Source organism: Musa acuminata, chromosome BXJ3-10 (genome assembly GCF_036884655.1).
Source record: "Musa acuminata AAA Group cultivar baxijiao chromosome BXJ3-10, Cavendish_Baxijiao_AAA, whole genome shotgun sequence".
Classification (NCBI taxonomy): Eukaryota; Viridiplantae; Streptophyta; class Magnoliopsida; order Zingiberales; family Musaceae; genus Musa; species Musa acuminata.
Genome location: NC_088358.1, coordinates 30,204,938 through 30,216,850, shown reverse-complemented (window position 1 = coordinate 30,216,850; position 11,913 = coordinate 30,204,938). Strand labels below are relative to the sequence as shown.

Below are 11,913 nucleotides of genomic sequence, written 5' to 3'. Positions count from 1 at the left end.
AATGCGAGGGGTCCAAGGATGCACATTGGGAGTTGGGATCTAACACGTACGTACCGTTTGTTTGGAATCGGAAAACCATGGGCAAAGCCACCTTCCTGTGTGCTACCCTCAAACAGCCTTGAAAAATGATCTCCACTGCCTCTCTCTTGTTCTCGCATCCATGTATGTATGTGGACTAATGATAGATCAGCAGCAATGTGGAGCACGGCCTCAGGTCGTATGATGTGATGATGCCATGCCTCCAGGGAATGTCAGCTGCGAATGATGTAATGTGAGTGGCCCGCCCATTATCCATAAGATGATCTGAAATATTATAATGGCTAAAATATCAAGACGCTAATAATGCCTAATTATATAATACATTAAGGTATATGGTTCGTGGGAATGAATTATAGTTTGATCCATCACTCCAAATCTTGTTTGAAGATTATTTTTCCTTGAAATCCTGATAAACACATCACATGTCGATGTTTTGATTAGGCCGACCGATGGACAAAGGATCTTATACAAGGACTGGCCGGAGCAGCACGGATCAGGAAGAATCCTAATTAATTTGATAGGGCAAGTAATCTTGTGGAGCTTACATGCATGCATGGATAAGTATCTACTTGAAGCATGGGGCCGGCGGATCAAAGTTTCAGTTCGTCCACATGATCATCATCTGAGATCTCCCCCGTGATGTGGATCATGCTTGGAAGTTACGCTCGTCCGTATTCAGGTCTCCGTCGACTCACGAGTCTTCTTCTTCTTCTGTAGATTGGAAGGAGTAGATGTCGAAAGGAGTGACGCCATGCACCGTGGCGTCACTCCTTTCGTCCGCCAAGGAATAACATGCTGAAGCCTTTGGCAGGAGGAATCGAGGAAGATGTGTCTTACGTGTTGAAGCCTGTCTTCCGATCGCCGCACCGGCCTCACGTATACCGATATATGATTCTTATATATGGAATGGAGTGCAGCAACGTCCAAAGAAATAAAAACTACAGATAGAACACCGAAAAATCGCAGCAGTTAAATCCTTGTCTGTTTCGTTCTTGAATGGAACAGCAGCAGCAACTCGCAGCGAACGACCAGTGTCGTATGTAATACAACACTCACGAGGCGCAGGCAAACATGGATCTTAAGAAGCTTAACCTGGAACGATGTTGGCCTCGAGGAGGTTCATCGCTTAACACGAGTAATTCTCAAACCATCTGATTGTTGCAGTATTGATTCTGTGAAAATTGTTCTCGTTTCAAGAGGGAGGCCTGCAAGAACTTTTCATATCCCATAAGCTCCGGTAAAGGAAAGTTTGATACTCGACATGCATCGACACTCCATTCTGAAACTTAGTCTTAACTTGTAATCTTGCTACAATGTCTACTAAAAAACAGTGTTTCAGTGGCCCCACTTATCAGTATCATGGTACGGCATCCACAGCCGCGATGCCAACACACATCCACAAAATTTCCTCCCAGTTCACATCCGAGTAGAAATATATTTCATTGCAGATGGCTACAGGATCAGCAAACTTTTCTCACCAGGTCAACTTTCAAGAAATGCATCATCTGGATGCTCTCAGGAGTATGCTTCTTCTGTCGTCTGGTATATCTGCTTCACCGTCCCCATTCCATTTCAGGCCCAGATCTTGCATTATTTGAGCGGAAGGAGTCCTCAGGTTTGATAGCATTAGCAAAGGTATGCCAACCCAGAAGGTATGGAATGACAAACTGCATTATCATTAGATAGCCATGAAATCCATCTCTAGACCATTTTTCATATCCACCTCTATCTCTAAACTATAGTCACACCAATTAGTTATGACAGATAATCATGTTAAATTTTTAGACAATCAAGTACTAAAAAGTTTGGGCAATTGAAAATGAAGACGAGACATGCCATACATTGAAAGCCGAGTTCAGAATGCTGAATTCCGCCTTGGTAATGGGTATATATATGCTTTCATCCACATTCAGGAGGCGATTTTGAACACCTACACAAGAAAAGCAAGGAACTTAGCATGCCAAACTTCTCATTACCAACTAAATAACAACTAACTAATTATCAGAGCAACTCATAAGCAATCTTGTAATGCTCCGATGAGGAACATTATAATATGTGCATTTGCCAGAACACGTCAGTCTGTCGTACAAATGAAAAGTCACATGATATACACCAAGGTTCAAGAGAATCTGGATCAGCATTTTAAGATTGGGATGAAGATCAGTCAGATAATGCAATCTGGATCGGTATATTACAGTCTTAGCCACAAAATGGAACTAGAAAAATCAGAACTCGAGAAGTTCAATGCATAATTGTAGAAATCTTATATATCACATCAAGTGACAAATACATCTAATTTACTCAAAGAAAGACAGAAAATAGAGAATTACTGAGATTAAAGAAATGTCCAGTGCCATCTGGAAGAGGTTCTGCCTTCAGAACTTTACGGACCTTGCCTTCATCACTGCGAGGGAAAAGAGATGACACTTCAACCAGTTAGCTAAGTTACACTTAGTTTTAGATCAATAGGAAGCCCCACTGGATCAGAAAAAAGAATTAGAAAGCCTTTTATTGATGATCAAGCGATGATCGAGAATACAAGAATATATGACTCAGAAAAATAATAATTGTCATATTGACTGTAAGCAAGAAGCCCAGTTACCATCCATTTTAAGCATGATCTTCATTTTACTATAACAAATAGCGCTGCAGATAAAAATAAAGAGGAGATAGTATCTATTAGGATAAATCACTTGAACCACTACCATGAACTTCAGATGGAACTATAAATTCCATAAAGATAAAAGTTCTGTTTCCATATTCCAATACTAAAGCACCATGAAATGTTCTTTCTTTAGTTTCAGATGCACTTTATAGTATGGTAGTAAAAAATAAACATATAATTTCTATGCTTTTTTAAACTTTAAATGACTAAATTTAATTTTCAGACCCATGCTGCATATGCCCTATGCAGTGATCTGAAGTACCTGACTAGTTATGGATGCCCTCATTCATCAAATGGATGATCAAGTTTGTGATATAACTAGATTAAAAGAACAATGCAACATATGTAAAGTATTTGAAGCAACAAGACTTTTAAAATAGGAACACAACACAGTGACCACTAACTCATGCACATTACAAACACAAGCTTTCAAGACCACCATCTACACAGCATATATTTCTTATCAAGATGATTACCTTCTTCCCTTAAATGGATCATGAAAAAACTCACAAGAATCCTTTGCACCAAGACTCATCAAATGACCAACTTCAACTACTGACAGGGAAAAGACCTGCATCAAATATAAAAAATAATTAAGCTTTACATTGTATTTGCGGAAAAGGCTCAAAAAAGAAAAAGTGCACAGAGAGGTAAAATAGAAATTGCCAGAAAATGAGAGAGAGACATGATTAGAATAGGAACAGAGTTGTAATTCCTAAAAAAATTATGTACTAAGCATGTCGAATAACACACAACTAGTTCTTACAGCAGAAAGCACAAGATTATCATGATGTAGCATCAAGATTGCTGTCGAAAGGAAAATATGAACTACACATATATTAATCACTTACGTATATTTATCAATACTATTTACCCCAATGACCAAAGCCTGCCCCATCCATTTCAGATTTTCATCATAGGCTAATTTAGTATGTAAAATAGGAGGTTCATAATAACCCATGTTCCAACTGAATCTTCATGGATGCCTATCCCAAAGGAGACGATGCTTGTTAGCACATGGTTGTTCTCTTAATCTAAGTCCACAGGGCAAATTTTTTAAATTGCAAGGAAGAAGTAATTTGTAACCATGCTTTAAAATTCTCTTGTTATTCAACTTCCAAAATGAAAATACTTAGGTATGAACCCTGCTACATGTTATTTCAAAATTTGTAAAGCGGTAAAGGAGGGTGCTGTGTGCTTTCTTGATGATTCTCGTTCATGAAAAAGTCTTCTGATGAAATTCTAAAGCTGCACGATATATTTTTTTTTAGTTCCTTCATGTGGAAAGCAACAATAACATGTAAAAAATCATAGAATTATCCATTGCTATGATGCAAACATGGGACAACAAGCACAAACTGCTATGCTTTTACATTCAAAAAGTTTCTTCCATTAATGGACCAAGGTATGCCACGAACCATGCCCACAATGGCCTCTCCCAATAATACACACACACACGTCCCAGTATAATATGGTTCTAATGCCTACTAATTTTCAACTGCAAACCAACTGGTCCCTAAATAACATTCACACTATAATTTAGGTCCCATGATCATTTCCAGCAAAAGAGGAAAACAGATTACATAGCTTTGTACATATAAATCAATGGTGTAAAAGATGCATATAGCTGACCCAAAGTAGGACGGACATTACAGCTTCTTGTTGTTGTTATTGTTAATGTCACTGTAAGACAATAAGAATGCAACTTTATTGAATACATAAAATTTGTTGCCTCTCAACTACATATACCACTTCTTCTGAAAATCAGATTTCCTTAACCTCCATCACTTATGCACGCAAAGACATAAAAATGGAATGGGGTTGTTCCAGGTTATGAATTATCTTGGTTATCAGGATAAATGATCTAAAACAAGTAGGCAACTTCTTTATTATTTCACACCGTACTTGTTCTTTAACTTAATGGAATAAATTCGCTATCGTACTATATATATATATATATCATAATGTGTCGTTTCTTCATCGGCGTAAAAGTTATGGCCACTCCATTGAAGATCTTTGGCTCTTGCTCTGACAACAATAGAAACATAGGCGCATTATTTAGTACAGTAAAACACTTTTATGTGTAAAACTGATTCACAGGAAATAACAAGCAACCAAAAAAGGTTTAAGAGATTTTATCTTCCAGATCATTTTAAATCTAAAGATGGCTGGCAAATCCATATAAAACCAAATATATACTTCCCCTTCTTTGCGTGATTTACTATGTTAATTCACGTTGATCACACTATATACCAATAATACAAGGAAGAAAAATGGAAGTAATTTAGCAAACCTGTTTCCTGCTCCAATCATATTGCCGGGTCGCTCCTGCAGGGGCAAACTGGAGTAGGATAAATCCTTCCTTGGAAACCTTATATGCTCCAGACTGCACCGCGAACAAATCGACCACGGTGAATTTTACAAACCAACCACAGATTTTGGGCAAAAAAATATGAAATCAAACTAAGAAACTCACCTCCAGTGGGGCAAATTCAGGAGCCCTCGGCTCAACGGTGAGCGCGGCCTTGCCTTTGTAAATGGAATACCCGACGAAAACCCTAGAAGGTTGAGCTGAAAAGCAGACAAGCCGAAGCAACATAAAAGGTTAGGTTTTTTGTTTATCCCCCTCAATCGGTGCGGAAACTGTAAGAGAGGAACCGATAGGAACCTCCGGGAGGCTGAGAGGCCAAGAAGGACGGTTCATCCTGCGACGGCGAAGGAGGTCGAGAAAAGAGGCGCTGCTGGTCGAAGTAGTCGGAGCGGCGGCATAGAACGGAAAGCTGTGCCTTCTTCTTGCTACCAAGGGTTAGAGTTGTGGGACAGGAAAAACTAATTCTGAGGGGAGCGAAGGAAGACGGGAGGAGTGGAGGAGAAGGGCGGAGGGAGAGAGGACACGACGGGGAAGACATCACTCCAAAGTGCGAGAATGCGCAGGCTGGGGCTGCTGTTATCGCCGTAAACGAAATGCGGCCGTCACTCAACCGAGCCCTGGAAGTTCCCGATACCACCCCTTCGGGTGAGTAAACTTACCATTCAGGTCATGTCAAATTGCTATCGTCGAGTTGGAGTGTCGTTCGCCACAGACCCGACGCGAGAGTCGAGGAGAAAACAAACCGGAGAAGATTCAACATTGTTTGTAACCAAATTATGATTAGTTAACTTAATTAAAATAGTTTAAGGCGTATGATTTAGATGTAACCAATGACACGAAATAAAGGCCTATGGTAATTAATTAACTTGACAAAGAAAATAAAGGCATTACTTGGTGGTCCCATTATACAAAGGCCTACTTTTTTCCGAAGAAACCAATTATGGGTACCCAATGACAAAAATCTCCTTACCGGTCGATGATCACCATTCCTGCCACAATATCCTCCTCGCATTACACTTAGCCTGTCTCCAACAAATTGGGGTATCCGAAAAGAGGGGTAAGATTGCAGTAAATATTTGTTACACGATCGGTACATTTGCATTGCTCATCAGCGTAAAAATCTGCCTGCATGTAGTGACGCTGTTATGCCCCTCTCCTGCTCGACGACGATCATATTACATTATAATAGAAAGAGAAAGGAGTGCAACGTTGGCCTCATGCGGCCTTTCTTCCCTTCTTTGTTCGCTGGATCTTCCTCCACTTGAGGAAGATCTGCGGAGAGAGCCCCGAGAACACCGTTACCACACTTGCCCAATGCTTCGGGGACAAGGGATTACCGCTTATCAAAGAGGAGACGACGATGCTGACAAACTTGCGGGTAGTAGTGATGGTGGTGTTAGCAAGATATCACACATTAAAACTCATTCCTAACCAACCGGACATCATATTAAAAAACAGGATGATAGGTTATCTGTTTCAATTGATAAACAATCGTCAAAAAATTTCCCACATCAGGAAACAGAGGAAACCATCTGACCTTGGAAAGTGCAAATGATGATACCCCTCCAGCAACAAGGAATGTGCAAATGTACTCCGGGATAGTGTATTTGATCCCATAAACAAGAGTACCCATCAGCATAACTGGGAGTAGGCCAAGAAACACTTGTTAGTGAGGACAATAATTACAAAGAAGTAACTACTCGTGCTTATCCTAACATCAGCCATTCGGATATCATATACGTGGTAACTCTTCAGTTACAGAGAGCTAAGCCATAGAGAGAAACAACTACAAGTGTTAAGCGCTTTCAAGTTGACCACTAAAACATAGTTTGTCATTTGCTTGGATTATTAAAATAGGATAATTGAGCTATATTTCAAAACATAACTAAAGGGATATTGAGAATTTAAATGCTTTATAATGCAACAGTCTTATTTATTGACACAAATGTCATCAGCCATGGATATAAATTTCATATTTTTATAATTAGTTAATGGGTTGGTGTACTTAAAGTGCACGTCACACATCAAAAAACAATTTCTTTTCAGGAAAAACCTTGCTAATGTTTGCATGGAACCGAAAGCAAATACAACACTCACCAGGAATCATCTTTGTAGATTTTGCCAAAACCGAAAGCAAATACACAGAATTAATAAAATTAGTACTCCTTAATAATCTGAAATATAATCTCCTGAAATTAACAAGTAATTTTCAGGAAATTAATGCTCATCAATGCACATGTGAACAAAAGGATGATAATAGCTGCTCAACAAGAGAAATCTATAGAAGGATCAAACATTTGAGATTATCATGAGGGAGAAATAACAAATGCTACTTTTGCTGAAGAACACAGCTGGATAACTGGAGAAGAACATAATTGTAGCAAATTTCTGCAAACTCATGCAAAAGTGCCAAATCTTAACTTGCTATATAGTCACTATTGATTTCTCGAGTCTTGACTTACTATTATAATGTAGATGTATGATTTGCCTTTTGGGAGATCCTCTCCAACAAATCCATTAAACAGTCGTAACTTCTATAGAGTGGTGTTAATCAACTTCGCCCGATGTGCTTAATCCAAGATTGATGAAATGCAAGCCTTGCATATTGCCACTATGCCTTTTGAGGTTTGGTCGCTGTTGGAACAGTACTGCAAATATCAGTAAATATTTCAAAATTGGGTATCGAGGAAATCTACCTTCCTAGATAGAGTGTCTATAATGTAGAACATTTGGAAAGCTAGGAATTGTCCAAATAGCAGCCATTACGACAAGAGCTATGGAATTTGGAGGTTATCGCTCCTAAGAAGAATCGAACTTTATTTTAACTTGAGCAAAGCTAAGGAATGGATACAACACTGTCATAATAAAGATATCTGTTTCCTGGTTAATTGTTTTAGAAAAGATGCCAGTTCTTGTATGCACACACAAACAGTTGATCACAATTGAACTATCAAACTCTAATATCTGAACCCTTCGCCTAACTTACCTGTGCGGGATAACTGATATACTTCAAGGCTTCGATTCCCATGGAAGGACCGATGGGATTAGAGATGTTTGGGCTCCAGTAGCTCCACAATGGAGCTACCCCCGAAGAGTTCCTCGACCACAGTTTTATCGCTACTGCCCAATCGATGAAAGTGAAACAAATTATATCCATCAATCCTCCCAAACAACAACAACAACAACAGATCTGCGATCCACTTACTGATCAAGGACCACAAGAAGCAAACCGCGTTCTGCGCCAGGTTCAAGAAGGAGAGGTGCTCGAACCGCTTCCCGTCAGGCCCAAATAGCTTGGTCGATCTGAGACACAAGAAAGGGTACGTTCATTACAAACCGTAACACAGGTCACCAGATTTAGATGCTTGTTTCGCTGACAAAGGGCCAATTTGATAAGGAATCGAGCAAGAAAAAGTGAAAAGAAAAAAAAGAGCTAGGGCAACGAAAGAAAGCTGCTCACGCAGTTTCTTGCAGGACGCCCTGGTAGATGTAGGCGGACCAGATGCCGACGACGCAGAAGGCCAGCAACAGGACGCGGTCGAACCGAGCGGCGGCTTCATGCCCTTCCATTTCCCGGCTGGATCCGACGGAGGGCATCTCCCCGCGTCCGATCTCCCGGTGAATGGGAGAAGATGAAGAAAGGAACCGACGGGCACCGGAGCCGGAAAGAGATGGATATATGCCAACAGCGGAGCGGGGAGACGGCTACCGCGGAGGGACGGCAGTGAGACGGAGCAACGTCAGATATTCCACACGGCTGGTCGTCATTGGCGCGAGTTCTCGTTCGCTGGAAACGACGTCGGCCCGCGGAGCGGGGCGTTAGTTGGGCCGTGGGCACCACAATTTGGACTCCGTTGACTCCGACCACTATGAGGGGCGTTGTGATTGTTTTGATTTGATTGAGAGCGTCATGGTTAGGCTTGTCACGTGACATAACACAATATTTGATGTTTAACAAGTTTGGATTTTCAATATTTCAAATAAAATAGCTGAAAGTTCAAAACCAACAAAGCCGACACAGACATGCATATCGATATGAATAATTGGATTGCGCTTGCAATCGTACAAATCATCCGCTGTCTCGACCTTGATCAATCACGCACTCTCTCATCCTTCTGCAGCGGCACGTTCAACTGATGTAGATCGCAACATCAGCATGGACGATTCGGACTGCACTGGAGAGCTCCCGAGAAACGAGTGAGCCGTCCGGCGATGCTCCCCGGCTTTGCCTTGATCACATCATACCTGGAGTGCTTTCCCTGGTACTTATGTCCTGACTGAATGAAGAACGCCCCACTCTTGAACTCGTCGTCTTCGGATGTCCAGATCCAGTTCTTCCATTCGGATTCCGGTGCGTACTCCCTGTGGGTCACCTGCATCGCATATAGATAGATAGATAGATAGATATATGTGGTTGTTCGTCGCCATGGATACTCGAAACTGTGCAATGTATGCGCGCGTCATGAATACCTCCTTGGCGAATTGGATTGGTGGACCCACGAATCGGTTGCCCTGGCTGATGATGGTGGGATGCTGGCTGCCGCCGACAGCGTACATCATCCAGTGGGTGTAGTCGTTGTTCACTACATGGAAGAAGCCCCATCGGCACCTGCGCGAGGAGGGGTGGACAAGTTACTCTAATTAGTTGCGGCACAGGGCATCCGGTTCTCCCTGCGTAACGTGGAGGCTCTTCTCTCACCTGGGCATCCTCTGCACAAGGCCTTTCCCGAAGTGGTTGTAGGCAACAGTGACCTGCATCACAGCGTCCTCCTGGCTCTTGTCGCTGGCACCCAACAAGATCACCTGTAACCAAGCAGACGGCGATATAAGGGATGGAAGAAACAGGAGGAGGAAGACGTGCGGCTATTATCATGTGGTGAGCCGGGTTCCAAAATTTACGTCGTTATGGCGGGTAAGGTGGCAGTTGGAAATGGTGATGGCGGTGGACGCTTTGACGGCATCGATGAGGCCGTCGGCGCAGTTTGACATGGAGAGATGGTCGACCCAGACGTGGGAGGCGCCGAAGATGCTGACGCCGTCGCCGTCGCTTCGCGTCCTTATCCCCCAGTGCCCCTCGGAGTCCCTGATGTTGCCACCGGCGCCGGGCTTGATGTCGTGAATGTGGAGGTTGTGAACGATGACATGCTTCACGAACTGGATGGTGAGGCCGGCACCGTAGGCGATGTGAACGTTCGCCCCCCGACCGTCGATGGTCTTGTAGTTGTTGATCATCAGCTCCTGTTGGAGCTTGATGACCATGTCACGGGCGAAGATGATCCAGAGTGGCCTGTCGCGGGTCACGCCGTAGCGGAGGGTGCCTGGCCGGGGGTCCAGGAGGTTGTCGTCCGAAGGATTTGTAACCACATAAATCGAACCACTCAAGCCGCCTTCGGCGTGGCGGCCGAAGCCCTTGGCGCACTTGGCCAGAAGCTTGCGGTTGCTCGCCCAATCGCTCCTGCACCTCCAGCACCGGTCGATCGGGTTTGTGGCAATGCATTTTCGGCCTTTTCCTTTTCCATGGCGAAGGCTCCTCCTGGTGCTGTTGAAGACCCTGCAGGAGTTACCGACCACCCAAAATGGTATCACTCGTCCATGCGCATCACAGTTTTTGGAGTCGATGGCTATGACCATTGCGACGTGAACAATCACGTGAAGCAAACAAAAAGCGTGGTGTTGGTCGCCTACAATTGATGGACGGGGGCAGAGAAACAGAGGACTTACTGGAAGATGTCGGGGGTGTTGAAGTGGTTGACGACGGATTCCGGTTCGGAAACGTAGGCCTGCATGATATTGGAGAGTGCCTCGGCTTCCCTCTTCACCCAGTACTCATCGTAGTCCGTGATGTTGGTGTTGGAGGAGGCAGCAGAGGCTAGGAAGAGGAGGGAGTAGAACAAGTACCCAAGGCAGAACTCCATTTGATTCGGCACCTCCTTGCTGCTGCTCCTTCCCGGCGAAGGAGAAACCAACCAAGGGCCACGGGTACGCTCACCCTCTCGGCCTGCGATGGGGTCTGCAATGGTTGGGTGGCTTATAAAAAGAGTGGAGGCAGCCTGTTTAAGTGTTTGCCGGCGAAAAGAGAGGATAGCCGCACCCGCCGCCCCCGCCATGCGGTGGTCTTGACGGAACGGGGCAGAAACAACGGACAGGTGGTTACGGTGGCCACACGTCTGATAGCAAGAGAAACAAAGAGAGAGAGAGAGAGTATATATATATATATATACAATGCTTTGATAGATAGGTTAAAAACACTATAACTGATTGCAATTCTTATACCTTGACCAAGGTTGGGTTCAAACCAAACCCACCCGGAACTAGAATCAAATCTGAACCGCCACCATATGGTTCGGTTGTAGTTATGATTCCTATGAATTGAGATCGGAATCCTTGATTCCAATTTCAAACCAACTAAATAAATACAAAAAATAGAAAAATAAACGATAATAAGGTTCCATAGTATAGTAGCTAATACATTAGATTTAAAATCGGGTTTAAATATTTGTGGAATAATTTATTTTTTAAAAAAATTAAAATTAGTGGATTAAATTAAAATGAGAACTAAAACGGTTTAAAGTCGATTTGATTTGATTTGGCCTCCAAATTTGGTGGAACCAAAATCATGATCGATTTTATATACAAAGGGATTTAACCCATCATTCAAAAGTACGATGATAATTAATTTATCCTATGGATTAGTTGAGAGGTTGTAACGTACATGCTAGATATTTAAAAAATTTTGATAAATAAAAATCACTCTTTTATATAAATTTAACACTAAAAAAACAAAACTCAGATGTTTTTTTTCTAAGAATTCAATCAAAGGCATTGGTATAGTTTTTGG

At 42.5% G+C, this 11,913-nt stretch overlaps 3 protein-coding genes across 9 annotated transcripts; all 3 read right to left on the bottom strand.

Moving 5' to 3' along the window:
• Positions 1–1,301: 1,301 nt before the first annotated feature.
• On the bottom strand, positions 1,302–5,845 carry LOC135651779 (single-stranded DNA-binding protein WHY1, chloroplastic-like). Its single transcript, XM_065172199.1, has 7 exons — positions 5,373–5,845; positions 5,181–5,275; positions 4,998–5,090; positions 3,181–3,275; positions 2,370–2,443; positions 1,881–1,969; positions 1,302–1,706 (listed from the first exon to the last, which is right to left on the bottom strand). Exons 1-7 carry the CDS (start codon positions 5,611–5,613, stop codon positions 1,593–1,595), a joined length of 801 nt encoding a protein of 266 aa, XP_065028271.1. The 5' UTR covers positions 5,614–5,845; the 3' UTR covers positions 1,302–1,592.
• A 767-nt stretch (positions 5,846–6,612) lies between these two features.
• Positions 6,613–8,894, bottom strand: LOC103968830 (UDP-galactose/UDP-glucose transporter 3). Of its 7 annotated transcripts, none has more exons than XR_010501932.1 (5): positions 8,536–8,894; positions 8,281–8,378; positions 8,062–8,192; positions 7,538–7,709; positions 6,613–6,716 (listed from the first exon to the last, which is right to left on the bottom strand). XR_010501932.1 is itself a non-coding variant. In XM_009382161.3 (4 exons), exons 1-4 carry the CDS (start codon positions 8,670–8,672, stop codon positions 7,646–7,648), a joined length of 444 nt encoding a protein of 147 aa, XP_009380436.2. In that variant the 5' UTR covers positions 8,673–8,880; the 3' UTR covers positions 7,337–7,645. The 7 variants fall into 7 exon arrangements, 3 of the variants coding, with proteins under 3 accessions (XP_009380436.2, XP_009380432.2, XP_009380435.2); XR_010501934.1 differs by having other exon boundaries at positions 7,538–7,723; positions 8,536–8,880; XR_010501931.1 differs by having other exon boundaries at positions 8,062–8,195; positions 8,536–8,872.
• A 124-nt stretch (positions 8,895–9,018) lies between these two features.
• LOC103968829 (pectate lyase-like) lies at positions 9,019–11,197 on the bottom strand. Its single transcript, XM_009382156.3, has 5 exons — positions 10,797–11,197; positions 9,975–10,626; positions 9,775–9,878; positions 9,546–9,684; positions 9,019–9,448 (listed from the first exon to the last, which is right to left on the bottom strand). The coding sequence occupies exons 1-5, from the start codon at positions 11,180–11,182 to the stop codon at positions 9,227–9,229; spliced, it is 1,503 nt and encodes a 500-aa protein (XP_009380431.2). The 5' UTR covers positions 11,183–11,197; the 3' UTR covers positions 9,019–9,226.
• Positions 11,198–11,913: the final 716 nt, after the last annotated feature.